General features: G+C 36.4%; 1 protein-coding gene across 2 annotated transcripts; it reads right to left on the bottom strand.

The window, feature by feature from the left end:
* Positions 1-1,931: 1,931 nt before the first annotated feature.
* On the bottom strand, positions 1,932-10,319 carry LOC120003059 (anaphase-promoting complex subunit 2). Of its 2 annotated transcripts, XM_038851958.1 has the most exons (17): positions 9,989-10,319; positions 9,799-9,888; positions 9,497-9,707; positions 8,464-8,756; positions 8,270-8,341; positions 7,554-7,798; positions 6,343-6,759; positions 6,000-6,201; positions 5,707-5,821; positions 5,474-5,556; positions 5,060-5,179; positions 4,801-4,889; positions 4,645-4,726; positions 3,600-3,785; positions 3,040-3,108; positions 2,797-2,960; positions 1,932-2,295 (listed from the first exon to the last, which is right to left on the bottom strand). In XM_038851958.1, the coding sequence occupies exons 1-16, from the start codon at positions 10,211-10,213 to the stop codon at positions 2,838-2,840; spliced, it is 2,622 nt and encodes an 873-aa protein (XP_038707886.1). In that variant the 5' UTR covers positions 10,214-10,319; the 3' UTR covers positions 1,932-2,295; positions 2,797-2,837. The 2 variants fall into 2 exon arrangements, with proteins under 2 accessions (XP_038707886.1, XP_038707885.1); XM_038851957.1 differs by lacking the exon at positions 1,932-2,295 and having other exon boundaries at positions 2,341-2,960.
* Positions 10,320-12,711: the final 2,392 nt, after the last annotated feature.

Genomic DNA, 12,711 nt, shown 5'->3' with positions numbered 1-12,711 from the left:
CAGATAAAATTTGAAAAAATAGCGAACAACTCATTCGAAACCTCCTTCGAAATATGTGGAGAGGATATATGAGTGTTTTAGTAAAGTAGTCACGATAAAGTCTTTCATGACCTTTAACTCGACCACGCCAAATGACAACATAACCTGACATAGAACTTAGGTGTTACACTGGATGCTCTTCTTCCTCCTCTATGACCACTGTTGTGAGCAAGGAAAAATCTTGATTGATTTCATCTTCCTCCTCGAGTAACATATTAACTAAATGATTATGACGAGCCATGTGGAATGTTAAAGTTTGCAAGAAAAACGAAATGGAATTAAGTGAACCAAAGAAGAGATTGAAGATGAGTTACATTAATATGACAAATGAGCTCATTTATAGATTGATGAAATGATCGTTGAAAATGTTTGAGTGGTAGATCAAATATTCATTTTTTAAAAATAATATTAAAAGCATTCATTTAGGATATATATTTATTAATATTATTTTAAAATTAATGTCAAATAATGATATATTAATATTAAAGCAACATTATTTGCATTTGTTATTAATAATAAATTAGAGTCGAAGGTAATTAAAAATAGTTACGTTAAAAAATAATACTATAAAATAGTTGATGTGATGTTGTCATGTTGGAATGGGAATATGGTTGGAGTAATGTTAAAATAAGGATTCCCTAAAATAAATTTTTGGTTAAAATGGGAGAGATGATATCCCCGAAATAGAGTTTTGGTGGAATTTTGGGTTGGAGATGATATCAAGAAAATTGACGGTTGCACTCCACATTGTCTCATTCACACCCCATTACTAAGAAAATCCCATTAAAAATTCACCTGAATCTGGGTACACCCATTTTCTAGGTTTGTCCCATTTTTCTAAGTAAACCCCATTCACATGGATCAATTATCCATAGGTGCATGGAATTGCGATGAAGAGGCAAGAATATCTTGAGGAGAATGAGTAATCCCTGGTTCTGCAAACTCTCCGAATAGTGGACTTGGTGCAGTGGCAGCTTCAGTTGATGAAGGAATGAGAGATAGACAGGAAGTTGAGCCAACTGGCAAAAGGACATCTGCTAGCTGATCGTGAGTAAGATTAGAGGGCAATGGTAGTTCCAAGACATGCACCGTGCGGAAGACACAGAGGTGTTTGAGTTTGCTTGAGGTGACCCAACAAGGGTATTTGTTGCGGTAACTGTGAAACCATGATTGTGAAACCATGATAGTGTTTGGCAGTGTGTTTCAACTGTATTCAAGTGCACCGCATCTCACAGCACAACAACTTTTTACATCACAACACCTCATCACACCTCACAGCATTCCCAAACGCTTACAATATATGTTAAATTATCCTACGTAATCAAATTAGGTCAATTATTTTATTTTAGATTAATGTACAATGTAAACATTAAGTGATTTTATATTAATATTATTAGTCATCTAATATAACCATAATTTAGATACACCAAACGCACCTCGCAGCACCGCACCACAGTTTTAAAAGTGATGCGCCAAACAGCCTTTTGCGTTCCAACTCACCTCACAGCACCACAGTTTTATAACTCATAGCACCACACAACACCTCACAGCAGTTGACAACACTCCTAAACAAGCCCATATCTGTGGGTATGGTGCGATAACTGGTTGACCACGAGTATGGTCAACTACAATCGCTGAACTGCAAGGAGGGCTGGAGAATAATGACGGAGGTGATTCTTGGGTTTGTCCCATCCTCAACTGCTCACTTGTAGGCAAAACAGAGGGGGAGAGGGAAGAAAACAGGGGAAGGGGAAGGTGCGTTGGAGTGTTTGCAGACTAGGTTTTAGGAGTGTAGATGGGAAACATGGAGTGCAAATAACCCCACAAAACTAACATGTCATGTGAGAATGTAATTCAGTAATCAATCAAAATTGTATGACTTAATAATCCAAAGACTCTCATGGGATCTCAATATGGATCAATTGCTGCATCTCATCCACAATCAAAATTCGTAATGGAATGCAATTTCTTAAACATGAACCTGCTACATCCCTGGAATGGACAGAGATAATAATTTAGATCGAAAAGAATTACGCCAATGAATCAAATCACAAGACAATCTTAGTTATTTCCCCAAAATCTATCTTGGGACATCAATTCTGGATCAATTAAGCCAGGCAAGAATGCCAAGACTACTGTCAACTTATCCTTGTAATTAATAAAGTGATGAACAAAAGTGCTCCGGAGGTCCTGTGATTCTCTTTTGTACTGCTACAGACGCTTCAAAAAGAAGAATTTCTATAAAGCAATCTCTTCCTGTAAAAATTTCCCAACATGTTTAAAAATTTTCAACAAGCATCATTGAAATGATAAGAAAAACAATAACTTCCGTACACAATACTCTCATATGGGAGGAGTCGGAGACAGACAAAATGTACACAGACATTACCCAAGGAATCATTAAAATGATAAAAAAAAAATCGATACACAACTCTTGCAGTGGGAGGGGTCGGAGACATGCAGAATGTATGTAGACCTTACCTCCACATAATATGTGAAGAGGCTATTTCCGGGACTAGGTTGCACCCTTGTAACTCTATCATTAGTTTGCATGTATTATTAAAGTGATAGCTCTTACAATCAAAGAAAACTACAGTGAAAAAGCTCAACATAAGGTTTTTGAGCATTTGCAATTCTCAACTCACTTCCAGTGCTGAAGGAAGAAAATAATTAGTTCAAGGATGGAAAGGGAGTATAATAAACACTCCAAATAAGCCGAATCACAAAAATGTTTGAACTTCTGAAAGAAAACCTTACCAGTGCTTGTTGTTTTGGACTAAGTGATGTACTAAGATAATTCACTTCTTTAAAAAGTACATTCCATCTCTTAGTTCTAACTTCTCTTCAGAAACTAAGCCAGATAAGAAGCTTTGCAGCTGTTGGAGTGATTTATCATATGGAGGATCAGCTACACAAAACATCTGGAGCGATGTGCTCACTTTAGTAATTCCGTAAATGCCATTTGTGTATAACCAAAGCTAATGTTAGAATCATTCTTACCTTTAAAGTATTATGAATTCGATCTAATGCCATGCTGCCAAAGTTTGTGAGCATCCCCATGATGAATTTCTATAGCAGAACAAGCAAAAGTTAGAAAGGCCAAAGCATCATGACAAATTTAAAAGATCATAACATGCATCAGTAAACTCAAGTGCTCAATAAAATTGATGAAGTTCCTCACTTGGCCAAACTCTTTAAGAATTCTAGGAACATTAGTATAACTTGCATTAAGACTTTCACTGCTACAAATGAGATGATGTATTGAAATGAAAAAGAGACTTGGCAAGCTAGATGAGGTGCCAACTGAAATGAAAGTATTCCTGAAGAGTAAGAGTTTATGAGTGAAAGATGTCATCTGAATTTTTGCTTGGTTAAGGTCAGCATGTAATTTCCCCACTGTTTACTGAGGGGTAAAACCATTAATATTTTGTCAAACTGTAGAGCTGGGGTGTATGAAAATTAAAATATGACAAACATAATGCTGCAATTTCGAAGACTTCAATAACCTTTAACATGGATAGTCAGCAAAATTCAAAGAAAACTTATGTCACATCACATACCTCATACACAGTCATCTCCTTGCGTATTTGATCCTCAACTGAATCCACAGATCTCTCTCCCTCCTCATCCCCTACTAACAGCTCCTCATTCCTACCATTGCCAATGCTTTCGTCACTGTCCACTATTTCCAACAGAGTAAATACGTGGTCATTCAGGTCTTGCCCAGGTGATTCCAAAAGAATTCCCTGCATACAGGGAAAAAAAAAAAAGGCAGAAGTGGGGTTAGGTTCATCAATCAGAGTTCATAGAAACTTACAATAATTGATACATATTGCCAAAGGCAGATTTCAAGTTCATACACCTACCGCATCAGAATGGAAGAAAACAACTTATGATGCAGCCATTCGTACTGCTAGATAACAACTTATGATGCAGCCATTCGTACTGCTAGATACGATCGAAATCATAATAAACTTATTTTACACCTACTGCTGGACTGAGCTTCTAAAACTCGAACATAATCCCATTAGATGGCCAAACATTTGGGCTTTGACCCTATAAACTGGCCAATTACCATGCGATTACTTAACTCCATTCTTGGGGATGATGCCTTGAAATATGACATAGAGACCTCTGATCCCCGTGACCAAACATTAATATAGTTCAGTTCTTAGATGTTATAAGCATTTATAATGTTTTTAAATAGGTTTGTTCTTCTATTAAAACTTAAAATTCAGCATACAATACACGGAGATACAAAAATCTCAGAATATCTACATGCTCTACGATTTACAATTTAACAACTATGTCATTGACTTAAAATCTCTATTAATTTACAATAATTAATGAAACTTCATCAAATAACCCTGACAAAGCTTTCGCCAACTTCCGAAACAATAAAGGAGAAAAAGTTTTGCCTTTAGTAAAGTCAAAAGCTATGATAATTGGCTATTAAGAACTAAGTCCACATTAAGTTTGGAAGCATTTGTTCAATTATGAACAAGTTCCATCAAACTAATACAATTTCTACAAAGGGTAAAATAATTTTCATAGGGTCACATTTTATATATGATAAAGAAAATGAAATTAGTTTGTCAAGCATGCCTTGCTTATCCAAAAATTTGTTCTCCTGTTGAGAATATCCACTGGTACCCCGGTAGCAGCAGCAAGGTCCTTAGAGGTCCAACTGAAATTAAAATAACATACAATTAGCTCATTAATTAGTAATATTCCACAAACAATGAAAATTTCCAAGATTACCTTGGTTGATCTTGGAATTTCATAATGATTGCTGCATGTATAGGAGCCACGGTAAACTGCATTGCTCTATCTTCAAATTGCAACTCCAACTAAAGCAACATATGCCCCATTGCAGAAAGTGTCAAAAGTAAATTAACTAAACACACATCCCCTCCCCACCCACCTGGGAGAAAAAACCAATGCCTATGAAATATAACAGCAGTAAATGCTACTAGTAGTGAACCAGCAACAAATAGCAGAAAATTTTGAGGCAACTAACCTTGACAGTTCCAAGATTTTTCTTCCAAATTAGCTTCCGAGGGGTCTTTATTTCATGAAATCTTTGTGCATAATCAGAGAGCAGCTTGTCAACGGGCTGTGGTACATTAAGAGACTCATCCTGAAAATTTTCTATCCGTCAATTGAACTTGTTGCACAAAATAACGAAATTGTAGGAGATCAGTGTCTTCCACTGAACCCCAACTATCAAACAGTGATTGCTACTAAGGAAATGCAAACAGCACACATATATCGCATCCGATCTACTAAGGAAATGAGCACAAATATAACATCCGTTTCTTTCTTTCAAGGTATTAATCCAAAGTTCCATTGATCTTTCTCATCATCACTTCAAAATGACTGATCATTGAGAAAGGGGAAAGAAAGGGAGGTTGGGAAACAGATTTTCCACTACCTGGATTGGAGGCCAGAAATTTGAAGATATGATTGTAGCATCAAGATTATCAAGAGATACAGCAGTGTCACCCGCCTCAGATCCTAAACATTCGTTCAGCGAAAGTTACCATAAAATTCTCTCCCATAATTTAAAATAGGAAAAATTAGAGACGATGGTAAATTAGCAATTGAAGGAAAGAGTTCCATAGAGGTAGTTAGCAAGACAAAAGTTTTCATTAATTCAACTTCTACCCGTATGTGGAGTCTGACTTCTGTTCATTTTGATATTAGTATTTGCCCTCTTTGAATCAATAAGATCATTAAGCATAATTTCACATCTCTGCATGCTACTCTCCCCAAAATGTATCTGGAAAAGACAGAAAATTGGTGAAAATAAAGCAGACAAACTTGCAATCGAATGCTTTAACATTGCAAAATAAGGTAGAGAAAACTGCAAAGAAGTATTGAATGAACATAATCTCACCTAAAAGCCCGCCAAAGAAAATATATATAAAAAATAGACATATATACAATACAGCACCTGCCTTGAGAAGTTCTAAAGTACGTATTTCGGAGTCAATGTCATAATCAGATTTGTTCAAAAGCTTTTCGGCCAGCATTACACGATATTCATTAACAAGTTGGTCTTTTGAACCAATTATGCCAACAATCATCCCAAGTATGTCGACCTTCCTTCGATTTCTGCTCCCTTTCAATGGATCAGCCTCTACAGGATCTGGCTCCCAACTGCAAGTGCATAACTCAAATCCGTCAGCAGTGTAATATGATAAGATGGATTATCTCAAAGTTTCATAACATCAACTGCACTCCTTGGATTCAATCTTATCATATATAATCAACATAATAGACATAATAGAATTGACATACCGCATGGCATTGATCCAAGCTTGCTTGTCATCTATATTGAAATCATCATCAGTACCTGTGTTTTCCAGATTTTCTTCATCCCTATTCAATTCCTCAAGAAGGCTATCCCCCGAATTTCCAGATGCATTTGGATTCCCACCAGTACCGTCAGTAAGCATTGTGACAATGCATTTTATGGTATCTTTCCTTCCCTTTAAATAGTCCCTTATTGGTTCACCAACAGCTTCAAGAAAAACTCCAGCTGGGTCTATAGTCCGAAGTGCTTTAATTGTTGAAACATATTGATGCAATATATCATTAGTTGAGGCACCAGCAGTAAGCAGCCGATATTTTAGTGCAGAAATAAATGACTCGACCAGCTTTGAATGTTGTCCAGTATATTCAAGACACTGTTTCAAGTCCTCAATTGCAGGAGAACTGCAAAACAGGTGAATTAATTTCAATAAATCAAAAGAAATTTAAGGCATATTATAATGATTCAAGCTCAAGATCTAAAAACGTCGTGTTGAATGTTTTGCATGAAATGGATAAAAACTACAGGAGCATAATGGGCGGTATAACACTTTCATATTCTTTGTTTTCCCTTGTCAAGTGCTTCAGGGGAAACAAATAAGAAAACAGGGCAAATAGCTAAAAAAACCCAGAAAGTAATGGTTTCACTTTCCATTAAAATCCTGCACGTATCTTGAGCAAAATTCATCAATCTACGCTCCTTGAGACACGAGGAAAATGCATTCTGACACTATAGCATTGCCACTGATTAATTGATTCTTCAAATCTATGTACATATTAGACTAGAGCGTAGACTTCTAGTCTAATATATACATAATACATATCTAACAAAGAGAGGTTGTTCCAGAAATTGAACCAGTGACCTCTAGATTGCACTCCTACATTTGTAAAACATTAAGAGATTCCCCACAAATTAATGCATTTTCCATCTCAACTAGTTCACCTGTTCTACTGGAGAACTTTTTAGTTAACATGTCAACAGCCATGTCGATGTAATCTTTTATTTCAGCTAATTATAAAAATAGGAATATCTCCATTCTCTTTATATGACAATCTAGAATCAGTAAAACTTATCCTTCCTCTTAATTTTGGACAAACTCGTGAAGCAAGACTAGGAAAGATAGTAAATCAGTACCGTTATTAGTTTACTTCCAAAATTGGAATTTAATGGAGAAATGAACTTAAAAAGGTAAAGTCACCTTTCAGGATAATCCACAATAATCTCAAAGAGTTTGCCAATCCTTAAATCTTGCAGTGTCTCGTAAGCAAAGTATTCTAGCCGCAACCGCCATCTAACAAGTCCTTCAGATGGAGCATTACTTCCAGGATAGAATGAAGGTGCAACTGAAGCCAAAGGTGACTTTGGGACAGATGAAGGACTATCATAACTAACAGACTCCCCAATATAAGCAAGAAGGGCATGCAAGAACTGAAGTGGCACAACCTGTGGAGCACATCATCAATGAATTATCTGTTACAAAAGCCATCATTTAGGAAACCAAGAAAGATCTTGGTCCAAAAAACAACACGACCAACATTCTTAACATTCTCAAATCACTCTTAATTATTTTCATGAACATGATGACCAATGAGAATTTGGCTCCCTTAAGTTAGCCAAATAGTCCACATGAAATAAAGGAAAAGGCATAAGGACCTATACTGTGGTACCATCCATCTACAGCCAATTACTCCATAGCACTAAACATCGTAGCCAAAGAAATCATATTCTCTACTTGATTTTATGATAACATAATATGTGGACTGAATTTCGGACACAACATTCAGACATTCATCTATGATAAGAATTCAGCTGATATGTGAATGGTGACATTGAATGCTACATGTCCAGCCCCATACACCGATGAATGAATCTGCAAGAATGCACGAAATTATCACAGAAACACAGAAAACAGACCTCTATCCAGTCTTTAATGGACTGCAAAACAGAATTCCTGAAATCATCGCCAGCCAAATCATGTACTTTAGCCTGCAAAAAGAAGCCATAATGAATTATATTATTTCAAAGTATTCAAAAATTCTTGATGTATATTAGAAATGTTGCCAATTTGCTATAATAAAATTGAAGGAAAATGAATAAGGCGTTCTCACCTTCAGAAGCAAAAAGATAGCAGAAGCATAGGCATCGTCAGCCATAGATGTAAACCCAAGACTTCTAAGATTGAGAACAACCTTTCCAATGTTCTTTACCAATGCATTGTTTTCAGAAAATTTACCCAGGCCACATTCATCTATATCCATTTTTCCAGTTCTGCAGGGCACTTTACTTCTCTCATCTATGTCCATGTCATCTTTATCTTGAGATTCATTTTCATAATTGAACTCTCCATCCACATTTGTACTTAACTCTTCCAGCCTTCCCTTAAAATACCAGTGCAGTATCTCTAAGAACATCGTAAGACATACAGAAAGGTAGCAATTAATCTTGCTATTAAGTTATCATCAGGAAACAACAAACTCTAAAGTCCAAACTAAGAAGGATTCACAGATGGACAATCAGATAAATAAAGCAGAAATTGTCTCTCTTCCCCCACCACATCTTACACAGATATTGTAAATATAGAAAGCTTGAGAGCGATAAACAGCATACCAATAAGCAACAAAAGAATGCAATTAATAACATTGCACATATCCCAGAGGTGTGTATAATTGTGATGAGTTATGCTCCTACCCAATACCCTTTCTGGATAAGCAGCAGTTTTATCACTACCTAAGCAGTACTATTTTTCCCCCTTTTGAGGTAGAATATCACAACAGATAAACATAAGAAGTTGCACCAAGCAATATAGGCTAACAAATTATACTCATATAATAGAATTTCCTCTAGGATATTGATCATTTTTACAGTAAATTGTTTGGAGATAAAATGGAAATTTCCTTCTGACTTAAGGTCTAGCAACTAATACAAGATGTAGATTAAGCTGTCACAGATCACCCAAATGACATACTTCTATCCAGTTGATCTCCATGGTAAAAAATCTAGAGGGCCCATCTGGACCCAATACGTTGCCCTCACTGCAATATCTATGTCATATCTACTTGAAACATCTAGCATATACTACCTATAGAATTCTAAAACATGCGTTATGCATGCAACAAAACTAATTAGTAAAGAGGAGCATACCAGGGAAATGACGAGGAAGCCTAGCCATGAGAACTGAAGACACCATCAATTGGTATTTCGAAAATAGATAAGCCTTTTCAGCATTTGAATGATGTTCTTCATCAGATAAAGCATGAACCAGCACCAACAAACACTTTTCCTGATACTGTTTTTCCAAAGATATTTCTTCCAAAGCTTTACATAATACTTGCTGAAGGCAGTCCTCGTAAACCTACAATCAGATTTAGCGCAGAGTAGAGCAACAGTGCACTATGGACAAATAACTGAAAACAGGTATAACTAAGAAATCAATAATCACATACAGGTGGCTCATTCGTGTTAAGGATGGCAACATTGCTGTAAGCATCAAAATACTGCCAGAATTTCGAAACGCAATTTCTCTCAAATGTCTCCTGCAGCAAACCAACTATGCTAAGTGATCTATCACTTATTTTCAAACTTTGCCACTCAAATAAAAGCAATATGTACTTGATGATCAAAGTTCGTGCATACCTCCAGAGACCCCAGAAATTGATCCCTAACAAGAGAGTTGAGGCCGTATTTGCAGAGACCGTGCACGTTACATGCGAACTCCGAATCAACGGAGAAATCGCCATTGAGAAGAGATTCTGTGTTGGCACAGAAGTTGCTGTAACTCTCGATGATTTCTTGAATCGAGTCGCCGGTGAGAGTGTCGAGAATCCCTAAATTACAGAATGGAGAAGTTGATTCTCCCATTTTCTTTGAAGAAGCCCTATCTCACTCTTTCGTGAGGAAGGACCGAAGGAGTGGAATGCAGCTAGAGAGTGTTTCTTCGGGAGTGGGAAACAGTATTGAATTTCAATTAGATTCTTCCCACTAGTAGCACTTGCAATGCGTAGGATTAAATGGTCAATGTATCTTAGAAATTAGAAATTTGTTGACCCATGGATTCACCGAGCAAGCAATTACAATGGTCTCATTTTGTTTGGTTAGTAAAAATTAATATTGGATCTCATCTCTATTACATAAAAAATCAAGTCAAACACGTCTCTCAATACAACCACATCAACAAAACACATCTCCCAATATAGTCATATCAACAAAACACAAATTACTATACATTTTTCCTTCCCACCCAATATGGAGGTCAACAAATTCTCATTCCCTCCATATTGTCCACAATAAAACCACACCAAAACACAATCTTCCAATACAGCCACATCAGCAAAACACATCTCCCAATACAGCCACATCAGTAAAACACAAAACCCCATACATATTTGTTAGTCCAGACAAAATAATACCATTGCAAGTGCTTTACAACACAACAACAGTCTTTTATTGTCTCAAATCTAATGGGCCAAGCATGGAGAATGGTGTTTGGATTGCCCCATCTTGGCTCATATTGTCCAAATTGGGACCCACTTCAATATAGACACACACATTTTTAGATAAAAATCAATACTAGACCCCACCTCTATCACACAAAAATCAAGTCAACAAATTTACATCATTGTACCAATATATTTTGTTACCCCAGTCACATCAACAAAACATATTCCCCAATAAATTTTGTTGGCCCCAACCAGTGACGGAGTTGGGATGCATTGTCATCGGGGTCACACTTCTATAATGATAAACAATTACATACCAAAATAACATACTAAGTGGACAAAATAATATCAGTTAAAGTAACCCAAATAGTCATAGTCATAAAAACAAACATATTACAATTTGACAAATAACAAAGAAATTACAATTCTTCCCTACGAGTCTTCGTATTCTGAAATCTCTTCATAATAGTCTCATTATCAATACTACTAAAAATTTCTTTCTCAATATAGACAACCAAGCTATCATTCATCCATTTGTCTCCCATTCGGTTACGCAATAGGCTCTTCACAGTATTCATAGCAGAAAATACCCTCTCCACAATTGCAGTTGCAACCGGTAAGATCAAATGCCAACGTAATAAGCGTATACACAAACGGAAACACTACATTCTTCTTTGTCTCTACCATCTTTTGAGCAAGACCCGCAATGTTCACATTATTCTCTATTTCTCTAACGATTCACATTATTTTATTCTCTAGATTGATCTAAATCCTATTAACAATGCACATTATTCTATATTTCTAAATCAACAATTCAGGTATGGCTCAAATAGGACAAAAATCAAAAGCATGTTTCCTGGTAAAAAGTGGGAGCTTCGCTGTCCCATTCGCATGATAAACGGATCATAATCCGTACGGGTATTGGACAAACACTTGTCGTTGGTCAAAGTCAACGATCACGTGTATGTTTTTCTTCCATTTTATCAATTTAAATTAATGACTGTGAAATTACTAACAAGGGCAGTATATATTGAAAAATTACAAACTGTAGAGTGTTAATTTACTATTTCCGCATTAAGGTTGTGTTATATTACAAAAAAATTGGTTTCTTCAGTCAGGGCCGGCCCGAGCCCGAGCCCAAACTTTGACTTTGAGCACCAGGCCGACCCAGTATTTTATCCTCAGCCCAATTCTAGTAATACCCAAACCCAACAAATATCTCTAAGCCCAATTCAGTTTCCCCTCTTCTCTCACACATAGATCTCATCTCACAAGACTGAGAAAGTGAAGAATTTAGTTGAGTCATTCCAATTGGGATTCATCTCCATTAAGTTTGAACTCAAACTAAACAAAAACTAAAAGAAAAGGAAACAAAGTTTCCTTAATACTAGAGATCAAACAAGCAAAACAAGCTTTTCCAGAATTGGCTACATGCCTCCTCTTTCCACCCTGTCTTCGCACTTCAACATGCTCCAACTACTTTCAATATTATCGGTTGTGCGCTTCATCAAGACCAGAGAATATCAAACACCACCTATCATACTCCGGATAGTTTCTCCCTATCGTAAAACGAACGATTGGATCCTTCTGTAAAACCATTGAATTGATTAACATTCTAGGTTGAATAACTTATAAAATAGATGCATACCGCAATAATGATAAATTTCTCAACAGCAATATTACCCGGATGATGGCAGAAGCCCAATTATTGACAACCACAACCAAGCACTTCTCAAGACCTTCCAAAGTCATGCCCTTGCCTATCCATTTCTTAATCTTCCGATACTCCAGGGTGTGCTTCTGTTCGCAATTCCAATCTCCTCTCATTTTTTTGGTGGTTTATGGTTTTTTCCCAGCTGATTTTGTTATGATTTTAGGCTCAGGTTTCAAATCTTATAGTTTTGTTGTTCAATTTCCAAT

Source organism: Tripterygium wilfordii, chromosome 7, assembly GCF_013401445.1.
Source record: "Tripterygium wilfordii isolate XIE 37 chromosome 7, ASM1340144v1, whole genome shotgun sequence".
In the NCBI taxonomy this organism is placed as follows: domain Eukaryota; kingdom Viridiplantae; phylum Streptophyta; class Magnoliopsida; order Celastrales; family Celastraceae; genus Tripterygium; species Tripterygium wilfordii.
The sequence above is the reverse complement of the archived record's forward strand: the minus strand, read 5'-3'. Positions and strand labels throughout refer to the sequence as shown.